Here is a 24314-nt window from a genome sequence, read left to right as displayed (position 1 = left end):
AGGAACCAAGCTTGCAAGTGGTCGAGTGGAGTCTCCATGATGGATCGGGGAGCCTCGCTTGCATATGGTCGAGTGGAGTCTCCATGATGGATTAGAGAATTTGTTTTTAAACGACTTTACAAACTTTCGATAGTCTTGAGATTTTAAATTATAACAAATTCCACCTTAAATTGTGTACACTGGGTTGTACCAGAAACAATCAGCTGGTTACAAGCTCTAAAAAATGGATGCATCGACAGACGTATAACAGTTCGACAAATGCAATGAAAAAATAACATCCTGCAACAAAGTGTAATGGTTAGTTATGGACAATACGAGTTGACTTTTAGCAGTGAAATAGCAAATATGGAATTTTGATTTGTAGATAAAATAGTTATTAATTCATGAAAAGCATAAACGTATTAACATGATACAACATTTAACATTAAGCACAATTTGCAAAATTTCAACAGCACCACAACTTCAATAATGCATAAAATGGAAAAATCTAAAAGAGACTAGAAGAGAAAAGATTTGACAGAAAAAATGGTTATTTTGTCCAAAAAACCGTAGTCCCTTCCCATTGCATCCAGCCCGGAAAGAATTATGCTCCGTGCACCACACGGAACTAAGAGAGCTCCTTAGTCTGTCAATGTCGGCTAGGCGGACAAAAATAACAATGATTTGTGCAGAGAAAAAAGGCACAGCTGACAACTACTGGCCCTCTGTGGCCAGACACAGGCTATACCTTATTCACCATGCTCCAAATTTTTCCCTAACATCCGAATTACACCCTATGTCACATCCAGCGGTCATGCTTGCAGGCTGTGTCACGCCCAGCGACCCAAGCGAATAACACCTCTCACTTTTTTCAGATCCTACCAGTGTTAAGAAACCAATAGCACTAAGAAAACTCCTTTAGACAAAAAATAAGACCAAGATGCTGGCTCTATGTCACACCCAGAGCCAATGCGTACTGTCTGTGTCATGCCCAGTGGTCCAAGCGGTCCCTGTATCACACCCAGAGACAAGCATACCCTTTGTCTCACGCCCAGTCGTCCAAGCAAAAAAACTGTAGCTACCTTCCCCTTCTCTAGCGTGTTGACTAAGGGAAAAGCAAAAGTGATCTACGTACTTATCCTAGTTTGCCACACCCCGCATACTGGCACTACAGATCAGATGTAGTCTCTTACCCTGTGACGGCTGTCTCCGGATAAACCTCCACCCCATGGATTCAGCAGAACCTCTAATCAATGATGGCCTCTGCTCACCGATCTCGTTGCGCGAAGGTGAATCCATTCGGGCCGGAGTCCCTCCTTCGACAGCAGTTGGGCTTGATGAACCAATCTCTCCTATCTGGCTCGCTAAAATGTTTCTCAAATATGATTTTACCTTAAATAAATTAAAAGACAAAAAGCATTTGGCAAAACAGGAACAAGTTGGTTTAGTTAAACACCGCAGCCGGTAGAATATCAACAGAGGCGGGTCTGAAGACAGTCTCACGGTACAGAAGTTTTGACCACACATTTATACATTTTGTGTGTACAATAAAACACTTCAATATTCTTTGAAAAGCTTCATAGTCATAAATAACAAGGAGAAACATCTGATAAGGGGGACACAGATGACTCTCGCCCTCGGGAGAGCTGATTTGGGCCAGTGTGTGAGAGTCCAGATGTCCCCTGTTTTGCACGCATGATCACCCCATGGGGTGTGCATGTCGTGTCCTGGTTGTCTGAGTGTTCCTAACTACTTATAGCATCTAACTTTGTGGCATTTTGGGAACGCGCGCTTTTGGCCAAACGTGTTTTATTGGGGCCAATCTCCTCTAGCCTGTTTATGGTGTGACTAACTATCTGTGGGATCGATCAGATTTTTCCTGGGTGTGCATTTGTCTTTGGGCTAAGTGTAACCCCACCCGTGACCTGTCAATTGGTAGGCTTGGGATTGGGGCGCAAGGCCTCTCTGACTCCGGGTTGATGGGGAGGTCATCTCGGATGAATCGGACAGCAATGATACAAGTTTATGAGTGTGTGTACTTGTAACATGGTGGTCATTGAGATCATATTTACCGATATTCTCATTATTATACGTACAGTTGATACATCATTCATCAATATTGCATTCGCTGATATTGACGTCATTATGCGGTGTACATCAAAATTAAATTTAAAGGGAATTGACATCACTTCGCATGCACGGGTTACAGCATACATTGGGATTGCATTTACTGTTATTGACATCATCGTGTGTGCATGTATTACACACACGATGTAATACATGATATTGCATTTATTGGTACTGCCATGCGTGCATACATTAGGGTGTACATTGCTATCGTATTTATCGATCTCAACATGTAGCATGTGAACTTAGTGCTTTCATAGGCACATCTTATATGATGTCACTCATTAAATCTCTTGTATGAGCGTGGGTATTAAAAGGCGCTCAGAGTGGTGGCATTTTAAGACTTTTATTTTCAAGGTCTAGTAGAAATGGCATTTATGTGCTCTATATATTTATGTTATGTGGCCACTTTGTTTGCAGGCCCTATGCAATAGCACTGGTCCTGGTACCGCCACCTGTCAGTGTAACCCCGGCTGGACTGGTGACGGCAGAGCCTGCCTGCCCATCGACAACTGCCAGCTGGAGAGCAGAGGAGGTTGCCACGTCAACGCAGACTGCACCTTCGTGGAACCAGGACAGGTATTGTAAATATGTTGACCAGAGGTGCCTTTTTACTCTATATGCCATCAGCCTGAACTCTCTTCTGGTGCTGGCCTGGCCCCCTCCATCCTGAGTCTCTGTTTCTATCTTCTATGTCCTGGTCTGTCTACTAGAATGAAGCTCTCGCCGCCATGTTGAGTCACAGTTTCATACACTAGTTCATTGCTCTAATGCAAGGACTTTACATCAAGCTTTACTAGATCGCATCCTTAAAGTGTGAAATTTGTGTTGCACATCTTACATTCACAGTGTCTGTCCATTCTGTCCACAGAACACGTGCACGTGCAAACGAGGGTACGCAGGGGACGGCTATCTTTGTGACCTACTGAACCCATGTCTGGAAAACAACGGCAACTGTCACGACATGGTAAGTGAGTCCGCTGTAGGAAGCCACACTTTTTCATGAATCACAGAAGTGACTAACATTTGATGACCAGCCACTGTGCTCGGAGAGGGATGAGGTGCCACCGTGCACACAACTGGGGTCTCTGTCTCCAGATGCGAAAGGAGAACGGTTTAGGGTAAGAAAAGAAATCTAGGTCCTTCTGTACCGTGAAAGGTTCCAGTGAGTGGATGTCACTTTTCACTCGCCTTCGTCCTTCTGTGCTTCAGACCTGAGAAAGGTCTTGAAGATGGAAACATTACGCTGGTTGCTCGCATTCTATCAGTGCCTCTTTGAACATGAAGCTCCTCATGGCACTGGAAGGATATGTTACTGGCCCCTGGTGGGACACACACCCATCTCCAACCCAGGGGTTTGTCTCACTGCGCAGTGAGTCCACAGACTGTGCTGGCAAGCGGTCACTCATGACTAAGGATTGAACCTGAGGCATGAGATACAACTCAAACCCCCTTACCGGGGTCAGTAAGGACTTTCCTGCTTATTGTGGTGAAGTGCTCATTTGCTGCTGTGAGGCCCCTAAAGCCAGCATGAAACTGTGGCCCAAAAGCGGTGACGTTTGATTGACTCCTACAGAAGGGAAGCAGCGTTCATGTGCAGGGGAGGTTGTACCAATCACTGATGCTGCCTGGCCCTCTTGGTCGGAATCTTTTTCACATTTTGTCCATAAGAATCATGTTCCCTTTTCAATAACTCAACTAATCCTCAGGACATCATTAAGAGCTCAGTGGACCAGGTGAACAGCTGTCAGTCTGCAGATCTCCTGTTCCATCAAGCTCAAGGTTGATCACCTCGCACAGAGGTGAGAACCACCTGGATCTGCCGGGAGAGCTTCAGCCAGCTCCTCCATCAGAGACCTCTCACAGGGAGCCACTACTTCACCACGCTGCTGGCTCCTCCATCAGAGACCTCTCACAGGGAGCCACTACTTCACCACGCTGCCAGCTTCTCCATCAGAGACCTTTAACTAGGAGCTATTCCTTCACCACGCTGCTGGCTCCGCCATCAGAGACCATACACAAGGATCTATTCCTCCACAACGCTGCTGTTTCCTCCATCAGAGACCTTTCACAGGGAGCCACTACTTCACCACGCTGCCAGCTCCTCCATCAGAGACCTTTCACAGGGAGCCACTACTTCACCACGCTGCCAGCTCCTCCATCAGAGACCTCTGACAGGGAGCCACTACTTCACCACGCTGCCAGCTCCTCCATCAGAGACCTTTAACTAGGAGCTATTCCTTCACCACGCTGCTGGCTCCGCCATCAGAGACCATACACAAGGATCTATTCCTCCACAACGCTGCTGTTTCCTCCATCAGAGACCTCTCACAGGGAGCCACTACTTCACCACGCTGCCAGCTCCTCCATCAGAGACCTTTCACAGGGAGATATTCCTTCACCACGCTGCTGGCTCCGCCATCAGAGACCATACACAAGGATCCATTCCTCCACAACGCTGCTGTTTCCTCCATCAGAGACCTTTCACAGGGAGTCACTACTTCACCACGCTGCCAGCTCCTCCATCAGAGACCTCTCACAGGGAGCCACTACTTCACCACGCTGCCAGCTCCTCCATCAGAGACCTCTCACAGGGAGCCACTACTTCACCACGCTGCCAGCTCCTCCATCAGAGACCTTTAACTAGGAGCTATTCCTCCACAACGCTGCTGTTTCCTCCATCAGAGACCTTTCACAGGGAGCCACTACTTCACCACGCTGCCAGCTCCTCCATCAGAGACCTCTCACAGGGAGCCACTACTTCACCACGCTGCCAGCTCCTCCATCAGAGACCTCTCACAGGGAGCCACTACTTCACCACGCTGCCAGCTCCTCCATCAGAGACCTCTCACAGGGAGCCACTACTTCACCACGCTGCCAGCTCCTCCATCAGAGACCTCTCACAGGGAGCCACTACTTCACCACGCTGCCAGCTCCTCCATCAGAGACCTTTAACTAGGAGCTATTCCTTCACCACGCTGCTGGCTCCGCCGTCAGAGACCATACACAAGGATCCATTCCTCCACAACGCTGCTGTTTCCTCCATCAGAGACCTTTCACAGGGAGCCACTACTTCACCACGCTGCCAGCTCCTCCATCAGAGACCTCTCACAGGGAGCCACTACTTCACCACGCTGCCAGCTCCTCCATCAGAGACCTCTCACAGGGAGCCACTACTTCACCACGTTGCCAGCTCCTCCATCAGAGACCTCTCACAGGGAGCCACTACTTCACCACGCTGCTGGCTCCTCCATCAGAGACCTCTCACAGGGAGCCACTACTTCACCACGCTGCCAGCTCCTCCATCAGAGACCTTTCACAGGGAGCCACTACTTCACCACGCTGCCAGCTCCTCCATCAGAGACCTCTGACAGGGAGCCACTACTTCACCACGCTGCCAGCTCCGCCATCAGAGACCTTTAACTAGGAGCTATTCCTTCACCACGCTGCTGGCTCCGCCATCAGAGACCATACACAAGGATCTATTCCTCCACAACGCTGCTGTTTCCTCCATCAGAGACCTCTCACAGGGAGCCACTACTTCACCACGCTGCCAGCTCCTCCATCAGAGACCTTTCACAGGGAGATATTCCTTCACCACGCTGCTGGCTCCGCCATCAGAGACCATACACAAGGATCCATTCCTCCACAACGCTGCTGTTTCCTCCATCAGAGACCTTTCACAGGGAGTCACTACTTCACCACGCTGCCAGCTCCTCCATCAGAGACCTCTCACAGGGAGCCACTACTTCACCACGCTGCCAGCTCTTCCATCAGAGACCTCTCACAGGGAGCCACTACTTCACCACGCTGCCAGCTCCTCCATCAGAGACCTTTAACTAGGAGCTATTCCTCCACAACGCTGCTGTTTCCTCCATCAGAGACCTTTCACAGGGAGCCACTACTTCACCACGCTGCCAGCTCCTCCATCAGAGACCTCTCACAGGGAGCCACTACTTCACCACGCTGCCAGCTCCTCCATCAGAGACCTCTCACAGGGAGCCACTACTTCACCACGCTGCCAGCTCCTCCATCAGAGACCTCTCACAGGGAGCCACTACTTCACCACACTGCCAGCTCCTCCATCAGAGACCTCTCACAGGGAGCCACTACTTCACCACGCTGCCAGCTCCTCCATCAGAGACCTTTAACTAGGAGCTATTCCTTCACCACGCTGCTGGCTCCGCCGTCAGAGACCATACACAAGGATCCATTCCTCCACAACGCTGCTGTTTCCTCCATCAGAGACCTTTCACAGGGAGCCACTACTTCACCACGCTGCCAGCTCCTCCATCAGAGACCTCTCACAGGGAGCCACTACTTCACCACGCTGCCAGCTCCTCCATCAGAGACCTTTAACTAGGAGCTATTCCTTCACCACGCTGCTGGCTCCGCCGTCAGAGACCATACACAAGGATCCATTCCTCCACAACGCTGCTGTTTCCTCCATCAGAGACCTTTCACAGGGAGCCACTACTTCACCACGCTGCCAGCTCCTCCATCAGAGACCTCTCTCAGGGAGCCACTACTTCACCACGCTGCCAGCTCCTCCATCAGAGACCTTTAACTAGGAGCTATTCCTTCACCACGCTGCTGGCTCCGCCATCAGAGACCATACACAAGGATCTATTCCTCCACAACGCTGCTGTTTCCTCCATCAGAGACCTTTCACAGGGAGCCACTACTTCACCACACTGCCAGCTCCTCCATCAGAGACCTTTCACAGGGAGATATTCCTTCACCACGCTGCTGGCTCCGCCATCAGAGACCATACACAAGGATCCATTCCTCCACAACGCTGCTGTTTCCTCCATTGGAGACCTTTCACTAGGATCCATTCTTACACCACACTGCCGACTCCTCCATTGGAGACCTTTCACTAGGATCAATTCTTACACCACACTGCCAGCTCCTCTATCAGAGACCTTTCACAAGGATAAATTATTTCACCACACTGCCAGCTCCTCTATCGGAGACCTTTCACAAGGAGCCATTCCTTCACCACGCTGCTGGTTCCACCGTCGGAGACCTCTGACAAGGAGCCAATCCTTCACCACGCTGCTGACTCCTCTGTCAGAGACCTTTCACAAGGAGCCATTCCTTCACCACACCACCAGCTCCTCCATTGGAGACCTTTCACAAGGAAACATTCCTTCACCACGCTGCCAGCTCCTCCATCGGAGACCTTTCACTAGGATCTGTTCCTTCACCACACTGCCGACTGCTCCTTTCAAGACCTTTCACTAGGATCCATTCCTTCACCACGCTGCTGGCTCCACCGTCGGAGACCTTTCACAAGGTGCCAATCCTTCACCACGCTGCTGGCTTCTTCATCAGAGACCTTTAACTAGGATCCATTCCTTCACCACGCTGCTGGCTCCTCCGTCAGAGACCTTTCACAAGGTGCCAATCCTTCACCACGCTGCTGGCTCCTCTGTCAGAGACCTTTCACAAGGAGCCATTCCTTCACCACACCACCGGCTCCTCCATGGGAGACCTTTTACTAGGATCCAATCCTTCACCCTGCTGCTGAATCCTCCATTGGAGACCTTTCACAAGGAAACATTCCTTCACCAAGCTGCCAGCTCCTCCATCGGAGACCTTTCACAAGGAAACATTCCTTCACCACGCTGCCAGCTCCTCCATCGGAGACCTTTCACTAGGATCTGTTCCTTCACCACACTGCCGACTGCTCCTTTCAAGACCTTTCACTAGGATCCATTCCTTCACCATGCTGCTGGCTTCTCCCTTTCACTAGGATCCATTCCTTCACCACGCTGCCAGCTCCTCCATCGGAGACCTTTCACTAGGATCCATTCCTTCACCATGCTGCTGGCTCCACCGTCGGAGACCTTTCACAAGGTGCCAATCCTTCACCATGCTGCTGGCTCCTCCATCAGAGACCTTTCACTAGGATCCATTCCTTCACCACACTGCTGGCTCCTCCATCAGGGACCTTTCACTAGGATCCATTCCTTCACCACACTGCCGACTGCTCGTTTAAAGACCTTTCACTAGGATCCATTCCTTCACCATGCTGCTGGCTCCTCTGTCGGAGACCTTTCACAAGGATCCATTCCTTCACCACGCTGCTGTCTCCTCCATCAGAGACCTTTTCACAAGGAGCCATTCCTTCACCACTATGCTGGCTCCTCCGTCTGAGATCTTTCACTAGGATCCATTCCTTCACCACGCTACCTGTCTGGCAGAGGATAGTGGTGTTAAAATTGTATCTTGGAAATCATGGATAGCAGTTACTTCTGACTTTGTGTCATTTATAATGGATAAGGAAACAAAGTGTCAGGTTCAGGTCCATCGTTGTCTCTGTAAAGTGTTGTCATAATCCTTTAACATACAACAGAAATGGTGAAAAATACACTTTATGATGGAAACGGTTGAGTCAACATTTAGAACAGCTTCTAATGTTCTTCAATAATTTTTGAGTTTTCAGGGTTTGCAGTTGTTGTTAACAGGATTAGGAGCAAGACCCTTCGACGAGGCCCTCTCTGGCAATGTGTGCTGTGTACTCACCTCTTGGTACTTTTGCCTACAGGCTGAATGCCGACCTCTTGTCGCTGGGGAGCGGACCTGTGTATGCCCAGAAAAATTTGCAGGTGATGGAATGACGTGCTACGGGGATGTTTTATACGTAAGTTCACATCATTATAATTCTTACATCTTTAAGCACTACAAAGTACTTTCAGCGTTCCCAGTTTAGGAAGGAAGTGACCGCTCTATCTAGCCACATTAAAGGCTACAGATCAGAGTCCCTTTCCGGCTCCTGATTATACCTGGAAGGAGCCCAGGGCCTGATACCTGAGAAGTAAAGAATGACCCTCTCAAGGTCAGAGGAATTGTCTTGCTTTCTCTTCAGGACACCTGAGCAAGACTTCAAAACCCCCGGATACAATGTGAACAGTCTTCAAAATAGGGATCTTCACACCCCTTTAGAATACCAAGGTACAACTTAAAACAGAGCTCAACACTCATTTACCAAGTAAAGGGAAACATTTATTGCAGGAAGTTCCCATATATAAAATAGAAATATTGCACATGTAAAATAAATGCATATAATGAATGTATATACACAAGAATAAATGCATAGAAAGATAACTGCATGTGCACAGGACTAAGTGCATAGAAAGATAACTGCATGTACACATGAATGAGTAATTAAAACTTGGAATACATCACCAGCTGTTTGTTTAGCATCATCTCTGCCAGCACAACTGGGGAACCAGTGGACAGTCTCAGGCAGGGATATCTCCAACTAGGTACAATAGCCCTGGGCATTGCGTCCACTATGCAGGAGATTCCCTGTCCAAGCAACAGGAGGTCTCCCGTCTTTATACTCTTACTAACACAGAGAGAGGCTTCTAGAAGCTCCCCTCCCTTCATCTGCACTGTAGGGGCTGGCTGCACTCTCTGCGTCAAGGTCACTCAACAGAGCTGGCCAGGCTTCAATGAGAGCTGAGGCAGATTTGTTCACTTTTTCATCCTTGGGCCTTGTACGCAGCCCACACTTGTCTGTTCTAGCAACTTATCTCTCCCGCTCGGTGAAGTGAAAAACATAAACATTTCTGTGTGTGTGCAAGTAACCTGGGGCCTTCCTGCGTTTGCAGCTGAAAGGCAGGGTCAGACAGACATATGATGAAACCGTACTCACAAAATGTTTCTTTTTTTGCACCCCCTTGCTTCCCCGCCCCCTGCCTCACCACCCCAGATCCTTGCCAGGATTCATTTTAGCAGGAAGTGTGAGAGGAAGTGATGAAAAAATGGGAAGACTTACTACTCCAGGGGATGGGATTAGGGAAGGGCAGCGAGGGGTGTAGGGGGACATCACACACCTGCACAAGAGTAAGTGATGCAGAAATGTAAGTTTCCTTGTGAATGAGGCTCACAAGAGGCAAGAAAGAGGCAAAGGGTAATGTGCAGTACTGGTGAGCACTGAGGTCAACACGGTCCTTGGCTAGTGTCCGAGCATGTCTAATGCCATGTCCTAACCCCTGCCCTGCCTTCTGTCCTAGGAGCTTGAGAGCAACCCAGACTTCGCCAACTTCAATCAGTGGATTAAGGTATGCGCTGTCCTCTTATGTTGTGGTCTGTTCTGTGCTATGCCATTTTATGTTATATTTTGCGGTGTGCTATGCTATGTTATGCTGTGCTATGTTACATGATGCTTTGCTATGCTATTCTATGCCATGCCATGCTATGTTATGCTATGTTATGTTGTGCTGTGCTATGCTATGTTATGCTGTGCTATGTTACGTGATGCTATGTTATGCTATGCAATGCTATGCTATGCTATGTTATGTTATGCTATGCCATGCTATGCTATGCTATGTTGTGCTGTGCTACGTTATGTTATGCTGTGGTATGTTATGCTGTGCTATGTTACGTGATGCTATGGTATGTTATGCTATGCCATGCTATGCTATGTTTTGCTATGTTATGTTATGCTGTGCTATGTCATGCTGTGCTGTACTATGTTATGTTATGCTGTGCTATGTTATGATGTGATATGGTATGTGATGCTATGGTGTGGTGTGCTGCGTTATGCCATGCTATGTTAAGTTATCTTGTACAGTGCTATGTTATGTTATGCTGTGCTATGCTACGCAATGCTATGTTATGTTATGCTATGCCATGCTATGCTACGCAATGCTATGTCATGTTATGCTATGCCATGCTATGCTATGTTATGCTATGTTATGTTGTGCTGTGCTATGTTATGTTATACTGTGGTATGTTATGCTGTGCTATGTTACGTGATGCTATGGTATGTTATGCTATGCCATGCTATGCTATGCTATGCTATGTTTTGCTATGTTATGTTATGCTGTGCTATGTCATGCTGTGCTGTACTATGTTATGTTATGCTGTGGTATGTTATGCTGCGATATGGTATGTGATGCTATGGTATGCTATGCTGTGGTGTGCTGTGTTATGCCATGCTATGTTATGTTAAGTTATCTTGTACAGTGCTATGTTTTGTTATGCTGTGCTATGCTACGCAATGCTATGTTATTTTACGTTAGATTATGTTACGTTACGTTATGTTATGTTAAACCCATTCTGCCTTAGAATGGCCTTGAAGTGCTATATGTACACCACCTGCAGCATCTTGTTGATTTGTTGTAGGAATTTCTGAGATCACCGGAAGAGCAAGTGAATTCACAACCTGCACTTTTTCACAAAGTGCCTTTGATAAAGTGTCACTCCGCGGTCCTAGAACCTTTGAGGCTTTGCCTGTGACTTTCAGCATAAGATTAAAAGCAGCAAAGAGCGTTTGTAATTACACAAGAAACAACAAATCCCTTGAGGCTTTGGGAACTGAAAAGGCAAACCACTGGTGAGCGAGAATTAACAGCCAATCAGACTCTTCCTAGGTGAACATGAAACATGTCACCCCTGAACTCTTGCATTGGTTCATAATGTATGTGCTAAAGTACCTTCAACCCAGTGCGAAGGACACATCAGTAAGCCTTTTTAGGACTGGCATTAGACAAGGTCTTTTGATTTTACTAAAATTATATGAATAATATACTTACCTTTAGGGGTTTACAGCCAGACCATTGGTCTGTTATCGTGTCATTCAAAGTTTTCTTCCTCCCACTCGAGCGCAGAGCCTGGACAGTGGGTCATCCTGCTTCAGCCATTGGCTAGTTTCACTGTGAGTGACAGCATTCTGCCCTTTCACAAAGAGCACATCCACAAATAAAGTAGTTCCTTTCAGTGCCAGGAGCTAGTATGGCAATGTAATGGTTGTTTTCTGAGTCCAAGATATTTTTGCTTTTAGCAATGTTTCTTATTAGATTGACAGCTCGCCCAACAACAACATTTTGCATAAATCATGACACTTAGTAAGAACTGCACACAATGCGTGAGTCATAATTGTAACAGTAGTGTTGGGGAAAGAGGGTTTTCGCCCCTCAAATATTGACCATAATTTGCACCCACCCACTAATTTGCGAAGAAGACTTATGTTCTGAAGGGGGACCCCTGTTATATTCCAGTGCAACCACTATCTGCCATCCAAGCCTAGCTCATACCAGGGGTGTTTGGGATTTACACCCCCCCCCCAAAACAGCTTTGAAAAACTCCATGACACAGGTGCATTTTACAGCACCACGCGTCCAGACTTATGATTACACAGAGCCCTCTTCCCTGGTGAGTCCTACCTGAGTACATATAGAATGAGTCGTCAATGAAGAGCCCCACCTACAGACCTAGCTCACATAGAAGGGAGGGCGCTGTCCACCTCCATGTCCACGCTTCTCATTACACATAACCCTCCTCTCTGGTGAGTCCTAGCTGGGTACATAGGGAATGGCTGGCTGATGAAGAGCCCCTTTCACAGATGGAACGGGTTTATGGAGGGTTCTGCCCACCTCCCTGGTTAGCCCTATTCACATCCATAGTTATACTTATAAAGGATTAGGCCTAGTAGCAACCGCCCGCCACCCACTGATACACCCGTGGTTACCCGTAGAGCACCACTCATGTCTTTGCTTCTCCCTGAAGGGATAGTGCTTGGGAGAGTCAGGTTCTGGTCTTTTAAAAAGGTGTCAGTCCTAGAACTAGACAGACTCTCTCTCACTGGTTATATATTCCTGAAAATGAATCCGGTAGGCCTGCTGCAAACAACACCTTAAACCCCAACTATGCATGAAGTGGGTATTGGGGGGCTATAGCAGCAAACTGCTCATGTGCTACCACAGTCTGTTAGGAGGGACTGACATGTTTTTTCACTGTCTTTTCATTCGCTGAGCAGAAGTCTGTCTTCCTGATTCCTGAAGGATCCAACGTCACAGCCTTGGTGCCATCAGAAGCTGCAATCAAGAATCTGAGCCAAGAGGTGCAAGATCTGTGGCTGAAACCATACATGATGCCTTTCCTACTCAGGTACCACAAACATGCACCGTCCGTGTCTGCAACTGTGATGTGTTCCACAGAACCACCCGTACTGTCCCTGCCAGTATGTCAGGAAGCACGGTCCTAAATATACCTGCTGGCAGCTGTCAGTAGGTAATGTAAATAAATATGTGTGGGTGAGTGAGTGAGTGGACATGTCAGTGGTATATGGGTGAGTAACTGGGTATGTGAAAGGCAGTATAGGTGAGTGATGGGGTATATGAGTGACTGTATGGGTGAGTGAGTGAATGTGTCAGTGACTGTATAGGTGAGTGAAGACGTGTTAGTATGTGTATGAATAAGTAAGTGGGTGTGTGTAACTGTAGGGGTGAGTAAGTGGCTGTGTGATTGCATGGGTAAGTGATTGGTTGTGTGAGGAGCTCTATGGGTGACTGACAGTGTGTGAGTGGCTATATGGGTGTATGAGTGGATATGTGAATGGCTGTATGAGTGAGTGAGTGGATGTGTGTGTAGTACTAGTATGGGTCTGTGAATGGGTTTGTGAATGTTTTTGTGGGAGTGAGTGTATGAAAGGTTCTATGAGGGTGTGAGTGGGTGCGTTAGGGATTTTGTGGATGATGTCATCAGTGATGTCACTGACCATGTCATGAGTTATGTAATATGTGAGGTCATAAGCAGTGCATTTCAGGGGCGTGAGTTATAGTTAGCTCAGCTAACTATAACTGCTGAATTTCTCTGGTTTGTACAAGTGAAACCTGAGCCTAACTATAATGTCGCTGTAACTATTGTTTTTTCAGTAAATTTCTAAGGTTTTTTAAATATTAATTCTTAACTATATCATCCCTGTAACCGGGTTTTTTAAGTAGTAATGGCGTTTTCAGAGTGGTGGAGAAAGGGGCGGAGCCTCTGACCAGCTCTCAGGAATACCGCTGTGTAGGACTTACAGAAAGTACCAGGAGGGCTTCTGGGCCCACAAGGTCTCTCACCATCCAAGAGAACGTCCTTCCCCAACCAGTAGTACACTAGGAGACGTGTTTGTAGAGTGGTGGAGAAAGGGGGCATGGCCTCCGAAGACCTCTTAGCAATCCCACCCAGCTGGATTGCTAAGAGGTTGTCAGAGGCCATGCCCCCTTTCTCAACCACTTTTCAAACGCACCTCCTGGCGCACTATTGGTTGGGGGAAGAAGTCCACTTTAGTCCTGAGTACCTCAGGAGTAAAGTGGAATTCATTCCCCAATCAGCAGCGTGTGACTTGCTGGATTGTTTTTGTTGTTTTTTTCAATCTTTTTTTTGTTAGGATATAGGGGCCCCCTCCCCGGGCTAATTACGGCTGTGGGGAACCCATCCCATGGGGCCTGGCTTTTCCTTTTTTTAAATATGTGTTTTGTAAATAAAGAAAGGGGCCCCCCCCTCCCTAGCATATTTCGGCCCCAGGGACCCAATCCCCGCGGCCCGGCCTGTGGTGTGGGTGCCCTGGTCCTACCCAGGGCACCTACTTTTTAAACGTTGAGGATCGTGGGGGAAGCCTGAAGGCCCCCGTTGTCCCTGCCAGCTCCCCGCCTCATGCGGGAGCCGTCACTGCTTTACAACAGATGGAGCTACTAACATGCAGCTACCTCTGTCCAAAAACAATGCTGCTCCACTTCAGGCAAGCAAGAGCATTTTCTGCTCTCGCTCTACTAGAAGGGGAGCAGAGTTTGCAATGGCTTTGCCATAGCAAACTGCAATATCCCGGGGATGGGAAACCTGGGACATTGCTGGAGCTGGCCCTGCAGGGTGGCGGTCCCCAGAGCCATCTGGGGCTCGAGGAGGGTGGCCGTGCGGCCCTATTCCCATCTTTAAATTTGCCCCAGGGAGGTGGGGGTCCTCGTGGTTGTGGGTGGGCCTCACGCCCCCTGCATTTTTCTGGTAATTGCCCTGGGGAAATGGCGGTCCCCGGGGCTGCGAGGGAGTGTGCAGCCCCGCATTCATGTTTTCATTTGCCCCAGAGCGGGTGCTGTCCCCGGGCTGCCGGGGGGGGGCAGACGGGCCCCCGCATTAAAATTCACATTTTGCCCTGGGGAGGTGGCTGTCCCCTGGGCGCAGGGGTTGCTGTGACAACAACCCCTGCACTATTATTTAAATGAAGCCCCTGGAAGGTGGTGGTTCCCGGGGCATAATAAGCCCCAGAAGGGGGGGCTTGTGCACCCCCTCCTTTATTTGTACACTGCCCCCGGGACCTGGCCCACCTGGGGGCCAATTAATAACAGAGCACAGGAGAACATGCTTCATTTCTAAAAAAACATTTGCCCAGATCTGTGGATCCCGCCGAAAATGTAAAAAACAAAATGCTTTTTTTGGCCCAGGGGAGGAGGGGTTCCACTGGGACCACCCAAGAGGGTTAGAGGGTCAGGGAATTTCTACCCAGCCCCCCTTTTCTTTTGTTTTTTACATTTTCTGTGGGAGTCGGTTCAACTGAGTCCCTAGAAGTGTTGGCAGTCAATCAAATTTCAGTAGGGTTGGGCTCTCAGATATCTATCATTTTCAAACTTGAATATCTCTGAAACTACTGAACGGATGAACACCAAACCATAAAAAGCACGCTTTCTGGAGCAATATCTAGCTTTCTGCCAAATTTGGTGTAATTCCGTTCAGCAGTTTGGGCTGTAGTCGTGTTAAAAAAATTAAAAAATCCCCATAGACATTTCATGAGGAAAATGCATTTTGGGACGCCCCTTTTTTCTCTGCCCCCGCTTGACGGATCACCCCGAAATGTTCAATACAACAGCTGAACTAAAAAGGGTACGTTTTTTGAAGATTCGTCAAGCAGCACCAAAGTTATTGCCAAAATAAAAAATGCTTTTTCTATGGAAACTTTGGTCCTAACTATAAATACAATAAATTCAGATCCCTCCTAATTATAGAATACACCCACTGCCTCTGAAAGGGTTAATTTAATTTAATTTAATTTTTAAAAATTTATAGAGCGCACGTTCACTATGCAGTTTCTTGGCGCTTGGGTTAATGTATGAAACACTTCAAAGTTTACTATACAGAGATATAGGGCCTAATTACAACGACGGTCGGAAAGGCTCCGAATGGTATTCGGTTTGATCGAACCCATGTCGGAAGCCATGTTTCCGACCGACTAAGAAACATTTCCGACTGACCGATTATGATACAAGGTAGTCAGTCGGTCATTCCGAATCGGTTCTGACCGTCATTCGGAAGTCCGAGTCGGTTGAAGCGGAATCATAGAGCTCTAGGGGTGCGTTTCCGACCGACCAACCGATTACGATGTCGGAGTCGGACAGACGTTCCGACTCGGTCTGTCCAACACGGATCGGCTGTCAGAAACCAACTTTGGGGGCCCATAGCAGGCCCCCCTTACCCGGAGGCCTCCGGTTGGGGTCCGAGGGGGTACCCATTGGACCCCTCTTTCCAACCATGCACAGTGTGCCAGGCACCATTGGGTGCCCGCCACCGGGTGCAAGGTTTTCCGCAACCATCCCTTTTTTCAATCAGACATTGTGTTGTTGCTCGGAACACAGGCTCCCATTCAAGGCAATGGGAGTCTGACCGAAAGGTGTTTGGAAGCATTGTAATCGGTCGGTCGGAATCCCCGAACCCAAGTCGGTCGTAAGCCATTCTGACACCGAGTGAGTCGGAATGCTTTCCGACTGACATCGTAAGCAGGCCCTTAGTATTACTTTGCAGTTGCCTCAATGGCAGCCTAATAAGTGGTTTGATATGAAAGCATTAAACGAGTAGGGATCTTATCTGTCTAGCGTCTTTACTTTAGGTACTGCTATGTCTCCGCCTGAAAGGCTTGCCTTTGTTTACGCAAACAGGAAAGTCATACGTTTCTCTTTCTTCAGCTCCCACCGCTTCTTCTGTTAGAGACACACAATGTTGTTTTCACTGTCACTCCTTTGTCCTGTGATCAATAATCATTCCTAGCCTGCTTTGTCGCACCGACAAGCTAATCAGGGAACCCACTGTTCAACAGCTTGGGTTCATCAAAGTTTGATACTAGTTTGCTTTGATCCCACTGGGGCCTCAAACTTTGCTTTCCTTGTCAGCAGAAACCCACTGGTTCTGGGTCCATGAGACATCCAGAAAGGGCAGGAACAAGCCAGGCTTTAGGAAGGCCTCCATCAAAGGCAAACCCAAAATACAGTCCTATTTTAGTATTTAAATATTATCAGAGTTCCTGTCTGTCATTTGTACTTCCATTTGATATTCTTTTTTCTCTCCCCTCCCCTCACATTCTGGAGAAAAGTATATGTGGTTGCTTCTACAATTAGCATCCCCCCTGCCTTTCAGCCAGGCAGGTAGCCCAGCATCTTCTTGGAGAGGGGTTGTCCCATAAGGACCTTTGTTCTCTGGGAGGCTCCGATGGATGTCATTCAGTCACATCTCCAACGCCATCTTAGCCATTCTCAGTTCTACTCTGCTGGCCAAGAGTCAGCACACCAATGACCATTCCACTCACAACGGGTAGTTCTCCCTGACTCAGAAACCCTAAAACTCTTGAACCCAATAAGCAGAGAAGAAGTGGAGATCTCATTACTCCTCTGAACTTAACAAGTCCTATTTTACACAACTGTCCCAAATAAATCTAAAAACCGGGAGGCGAAAAGTCGTATTTCTGCATTGCCTCACCTCTAAATTTCTCCAAAGAAGTTTTTATAGTTGTTTCCGAAATTCAGTGCCCTTCTTCTTCCTTTCCACCATCTGTCCCTTTACGGAACTTTGCGAAAAATGTCATTGCATTTTGAGAATGGGTTCACCAATATTTGAGTTGCCATCCGTAAGGGAAATATTTTCCTTTCTAATGACTGTAACCTACTCATTCCACCAGGCAAATTAACTTCTGAATTCTGTTCACCAACTTTAACCTCATTTCTGATCCTCCGTTGTCTGAAACCTTCTTCGAGAGCGCCGTGCTTTGTGTTCCCCTGTTGACCCTTGCCCTTGAACCCGGATGCAACACCTCTGCCAGTTCCAGAAAGACCTGCTGAAACATTTTAATTGCTCACTCTCTCAGGTGCAGGCCTTGGGCGAGTGTAAGAGGCGATTGCTAAACCACCATTAATAAGGTTCTCCCTCACTTTGAGTGAGCTGTTCAAGTCTCGATGTTGGTTTTAGGCTCAACCACAGCACCGAGTTGGAGTTGGTACAACTCTCTGTCCTGGAAGACCTATGCAGAATGGTGGATAACTCTTTCTGCAGCTTTTGATTCCATCGACCACACAATCCTCTTGAAGACCGTGCAAGAAACCGCCCCCTCCGACAGCAATCTGTGGAACGTTCCGCTTTTAGGTCCAAAGCAAGGCTTGTGAATTGTGTCCCCCCCCCCACTGGTGCGACACTCTCTCCCTTGCTTTTCAGTTTGAACATGCTCACCGTAGCCAGAATGCTTCCGTTTTACATGTACGGTGATGACACGCTTCATCCTTACTGTCTCTTGCCCACAAAAAGCTCTCTGGTCCAATCGCAACCTTCAACAGCTGAATAACGTCTTACAGGTTCTCAATGGTGGATATCCCAGAACTGCTTGACACTAAAACCTCTGGAAACCAAGGGCCTGCATCCGCCCACCCATTCTACCCTGTGGGACCATGACCCTTGGCCCGATGTGATGGGCCAACGTCCAACACCTGCAGTTTGGTAGAAAAAAGAAAAACAGGCATTCGTCTAAATTCTGCTCTTTGTCTGTCCCTCTCGGCTTCCAAAGTGGCCATCAGCGTTCTACAACTTAAAATATCGCAGAAGTTGCCCCGACTCCGATTTTCATCTTCTTGCCTTTAACACCATAACCCAGGCAAGACTGATTATGCCAACTCAATCTACTTTTTCTCATCCTCCAAGCATTGCCAAAGCCTTCAGCTTGTACAAAATATAGCAGCACGCCTAATATTGTGTAGTTCCAGCCATTACCGTGTTGCACCAATTTTGAAAGCCCTTTATTGGCTGCCTAAACTCAACAGAGTGGTCCTCAAATCAATGTCCTAAGAGCCTAAAGCGGTCTTTGGTAAGGCCCCTATATTTTCAGACACTGAATTCTCTTGCTTTGCTCCAAGCAAAAAGCTGCACTCTACAAACATGTTCCTTCTCTTTGATTCCTCTAAGTATGTCTCTCATGGGTACAGGGCCTTCTCCACACCTGGCGCAAAACCTGAAATGCAATGCCCCTCTCTCCCCCCAGCCTCCCTCTTTTCCCTTTTTTAATTTAGAATGTATCTTTTGCTAACTCAAGTTGGGTAAATAAAGGGTTTATATTCAATGCAGGCATTGGCAAAAATGGAAAGCTGCACAAGCTTCTGTAGTAAACAGCACTTTCCAATCGTGCTGCTGCAGAGACACCCCAGCTTCATATTCAACATGTCTTACTTGTACATATTACACACCTGTACCTTGTGGGTTTCAAGCCCCATTTCAAAAGTGACTTAACTAATATCGCAAACATGTTTTTAAAACTGTCGGAATGGCTTATCCTAATGTGCTTCCTGCAGCTGAGGCCTACGGCCGTTCAGAGTGCCATGCTAGCACCAATGGTGTGTTTCATAGTCAGTCCTGGAAGTGATATAACTCCATTCTACCGCCCACTTGTGACATTTGATGTTTGTCACTGGTGCAAATTCTGTGACCCTTTACTGTGGCCTCGCTCAGTCAGATTTGCCATATGCACTTGGGGGTGTTTAGCAGCCTCACTGGGCCCGGAGTCCAACTATGCCTGTGAATCCTGACCCAGATATTGAAAAAACCTATGGAGAATTGACAGCTCGGCATATCTTCTTACAGGCTTTTACCTATTTCTGTATCAGAACTTGGCACAGCTGAGGCTTCAGCAGTCGGACAGTGAACACCTCTCCCTTCTACTACTGCGCTTATGTCATAGCAACTGTGATGATGTCCCAAACGTCTAATAAAAAACACAGTGCGCCCCTGTAGCTAAATAATAGCTGCAGAATTATGGAATATGTGATCAATTATCTGTTCCTGGAGTGGAAAATGCCTCTTTGAAGAGGACATCACTTTCAGTGCCATTTTATATCAATAGAAAGCATGCCGTCGCTGGATGTCCCTAACAGGTATGTACTAGATGAATACTTGGGGGACGCTTACGATACCGCCTGGAAAGGCTCCAGTCCAATTGTCAGAGCCTTTCTAGGCCGCATCTCAGTTTAATTTCCGACCGTCGTATTACAATGCTGGCGGTCAGAAATTAAACCAGCCTGTCATTCCGGCTGGCTTCCGACAGGCTCAAGGTGCCCGTTGGCCAGTCAGAGGCTGGCCCATAATCCCAAAGGGTGGCCTTTCTGCCCTTGGGATTACGATACTCGGTCTCCGGCAGGCTTTCCATGTCGGGCTGAGAGCAAGTACAGGGCCCCTAGCAGGGTCCCCTTGCCTCTGCGGCCTCCGATTAATGGTCAAGGGTGCACCTATGATGGCTCCTGTTCATCCCCGCACCGTGTGGCAGGCACCGTGACGTGCCTGCCACACGGTGCAGGGATGAGCACAGACTCCCATTCCTCTATGGGAGCTAGTGTTATGGCAGGTTTACGCGGCTGACATGAGCTCCGATAGAAGAATGGGAGCATGCGACCTAACAGTGTTAGGTCGTATCGCGATAAGGCGGTCAGGACTGCCGTCCGTTGGTCGGCCGGTCCCGTTTCCAAGATGGTGTCTGCCTGACATCATAATAGCCCCCTTAATGTTGACTTTTTAGGGCTGTATTATAAGTGATATAAATACAAATGTCATGTGTCAGGGCTACAATTTCCGTATTTCCATATTTAGAAAGAAACAGATCCAGAGAATCATTGTCCATCTAGACTCGTGGCATCAAATTCAGTGATCCATAAAGTAAACAGCAGTAACAGGTGTTTCATGGCCAGGTTTATCGCAGCTAAATATGCTTGAGATCAGAACAGTATTTGTGAGCAGGCACACGGTAACTTTCAAAATAAAAAAATTGTGACATATATCTTTGTTCATTTATAATTAGGCTGTCCGGTTTTAGGTTTAAACCTATAGTAACTGATAAAACCCCACTGGAAGGAAAATAGCCCTCACCAGTGTAAACATATAAACACTGAAAAAACACCTGCACAACCGCAAACTAAATGCCATTCAAAGAAAGGAAAAGAAGAGTGAAAGAGTAATTTATTTTCTTCCTGAATCGACCAATACAATGTAACTTTGTTTTACAACCTAGCAGCAAGAAAGACTGGGCTGACATTATTCTGCTTGAGTTTTGTTGTTTGGAGAGGTCACAAAAATATTGTTTCGTCTTCCTTTTGCTTTTTTCAGTTTTGTGGTCTTTGGTCTAAAGATGTAGTGTCTAGAAGCATGTTTTAGGTCTTGTTTAATTATTTTAGAAACTGAAGACAATTAGGCAATATCAAAATCATATTTGATATTTTGGCTGCGTTTGATTCGTTCACTGATAGGTAAAATGGTTGGTTTCAGAAGAATCTTTCCCAATATGTGCCATTACATTTACCCACAGAGAATGGGTAAAAACCCTTGATACATCATCCCCCAGTTTCGAGCGAGTCAGTATTGATGGCAGGTTTTAAACATTCAATGCAAGGTATAGTGACAAGTATATGTGAAAAGAGTGCTAACAGCAAGAATCAAGGATAGTGGTGAAAACCTGACACCAGACTTTTGGAAAACATGGAACGCAGTGTCACTTGGAATGCTGCTGCAAAAAGGTTCTTTCCAAGTTCAACAAAGAGTGATATTGTTTGTATTTGCAGTGATTCAGCTACGTATATGAAAAATGTTGTGTGATTACCTTTCAAAATCGATACCTGAGCTGAAGTTGTTCCCTGTAAGAGATCCTTGTCACTTGTTAGATGGTATGCTGAAAGCATCTCTACAATCTTCAGAGTTAATGAAGAATGCTATTCACTTGTTAGTCCATTCTGGTGCACTGTTTTGTTATGCGCGGGAACTAATACGCAAATATTTCTCATTTTGTGCTTTGTGTGGCATCTAAGAAAGATTCATCCCAACTGTGTCTCTTAGCGGATGGTTCTCAGTCCAAGGGGCCGTGAACGCTATATTATCCATGTGGCAACCGTTTACAGAATTTTTGTTGAGTGATGATGCCAAAGGCAAGAAATGTGAGGGTCTTTGGTTGCATATTGATAGTGATGTGAACGAAAAGTACACTGTACTGTATTCTTAGATTTTTACTGGAAAACGTAACTGCTGTAGTGGACATAATACAAAAACTAGATTCTGGAAACACCCTTGTCTGCCAAATGTTCAGCCTAATTGGTGTAGATGCGAAGGGGCTGGGTGACACCTTTAGTGACTTTGGAACTGCAACATGTTCCATTTTAGAGTGCTTACCACTTGGTAAGCAAAGCAATGTTGAAGAGTAATTCAGGAACTTTTATTTTACAATGTATGAGAAATGGCTTGCAATGATGCATAGAAATGTCCCTTCACCAACCAGGACATTTGAAGTCAATGAAACCTCACTGTGGTACTCTATACCAGTTCTAGACCCCTTCCGTAAAGGTGAATTTTCTCTGTGGTTTCAAAAGACTGCTTTATTTTTGACCACCTTAATAACTCTGAGGGCATAAGCGCCCAGTTCAACGCAAATGTTGCAGAGCCTGCCCAGAGAAACGCAAACTTCAAGTGCACCAGTATTGGCATGGAAAGCTATGTCAGTGGCCAGAGTTAGCAAATTGTGTACTGGCTGTTTTGGCGTTGTCCATCTCAAGTGCCAATGTTGAGAGGGCCTTTTCACAGATAAAAGTTTACATGTGAAGGAAAAGGTAAGCTCACATGACCAAAGACTCACTGAAGAGGTATTGTATGATGTACTAGAACAAGTTTGATTTGCAAAAATGTATTTGGATCTCATATACACTGTCTATATACCGTGCACCATCAGTACAGAAAGCAAGCAATAATAAAAACAAAACATTTTATAAAAACCGGAAAAACACTGTTTCTGTTGTTTTAATGGTGCTAAAATGTGTAACTGATAACCACTGTTTTTTTAAGGTATTGAAATCACTTGAAAACACTGGAAAAAACCCCACCAGAATTTACCAAAAATAGAAACTGAAAACAGGAAAGCCTATTTATAATGATGAATAAAAAAAATCGAAAATGTTGTTATATTTATGAATAAAAGAGACTATAATCTATGAGGTAGCCTTCAAATATAAGGTGCTCAAAGAATATTAAGCATTCGGAGAAAGGGACATATCCTTGTTCATCAGAATGTGATTAAAGGAGATGTGATAACTCGACGGCTAGCGATATCATCACACTACAGGGCTGGCCTAATTGTAAAGCATCATACTTAACCATCTGAGGGCGACCATAATGAATATTAACATTGGAATAGGAGAACACAAAAGTGGGCAAGTTTTCAGTAGGAAGATTTTATGAGCAGTTTAGCCACTTGTCACTTTAGTAATTGTAAAAGCACCCGGGCTGATCATACACTGACATGTAAGCAGAGAAAAGTCTTCTGGATCAATGAATTCAATGAGTCCAAATGAACTTTGAATATCCCTGGATCTGATATCACTGTTGGAATTGTATTGTTATATGTATATAATGAGGGATGATTGGCCAGTTTGAAATTAGGTGGTGTACATTGATTAGGTGACTAGGACAAGACCCTTGTTAGAGCTCAATGTGTCATCTGCTGTGAGATATTACCACAAAGCACAAATAAAGTTAGGTGCTGAATATATTGTATGGCTATATCAGTAGGGTGTGTGATATAGAAACCAGTTGTTATAGCACCAAATGTTGTTAAAGGAAAGTAGGAATTTTTAAATTCATTGGTTTACTCTCATAATATGTGCACATATGAAGAAGGGTAGACCCTAAAGTGTGCATCATAAAACAGCTCTGTATATATATTAATGAAAAGCAAAATTGAAATGACAGAATGAAATTAATATAAGCCATACATGAAGAAAAAGAATTAGTAGAAGAAGGAATTAAAGCTTTGGCAACAGTTGGAACTGTGAAAAACAATTCTTAGCCCTCAGTGGATCTCTGTGGTAATTTTCCAATAGAGAGAGCCTCCGCTCAATTAATCAATTAAACAGGATTTGTATAGTGATACCAATCACTCACAAGTGTATCCAGGCACTGGGGGTTCTGCTGCTTGCGTAGAATCCGTTGAACAACCAGATCTTGAGTCCCTTCCTTAATTCCTGCAGGGAGGGTGAGGTTTGGAGTGGAGGGGGGGCTGTTCCAGGCCTTTGTGGTCAGGTAGTAGAATGAGACGCCCACCGATCCCTGCCCCCACCGTCTCTTCAACCTTGAAACCTGCCCAATCAGCACGGAACTCACCA

General features: G+C 46.5%; 1 protein-coding gene across 1 annotated transcript in view; it reads left to right on the top strand.

Moving 5' to 3' along the window:
* The window catches only part of STAB1 (stabilin 1), a 1212756-nt gene that overhangs the window by 539409 nt on the left and 649033 nt on the right, over positions 1 to 24314 (top strand). The window contains exons 26-30 of the mRNA XM_085624210.1: positions 2527 to 2685; positions 2978 to 3073; positions 8660 to 8755; positions 10134 to 10181; positions 12881 to 13011. Of these exons, the coding sequence (XP_085480336.1) occupies positions 2527 to 2685; positions 2978 to 3073; positions 8660 to 8755; positions 10134 to 10181; positions 12881 to 13011 (530 nt within the window). The remainder of the gene's footprint in view (positions 1 to 2526; positions 2686 to 2977; positions 3074 to 8659; positions 8756 to 10133; positions 10182 to 12880; positions 13012 to 24314) is intronic.

The sequence above is a fragment of the Triturus cristatus genome, chromosome 9 (genome assembly GCF_964204655.1).
Source record: "Triturus cristatus chromosome 9, aTriCri1.1, whole genome shotgun sequence".
Taxonomy (NCBI): Eukaryota; Metazoa; Chordata; class Amphibia; order Caudata; family Salamandridae; genus Triturus; species Triturus cristatus.
Note: the sequence above shows the minus strand (reverse complement) of the source record. Positions and strands in the feature narration are given on the sequence as shown.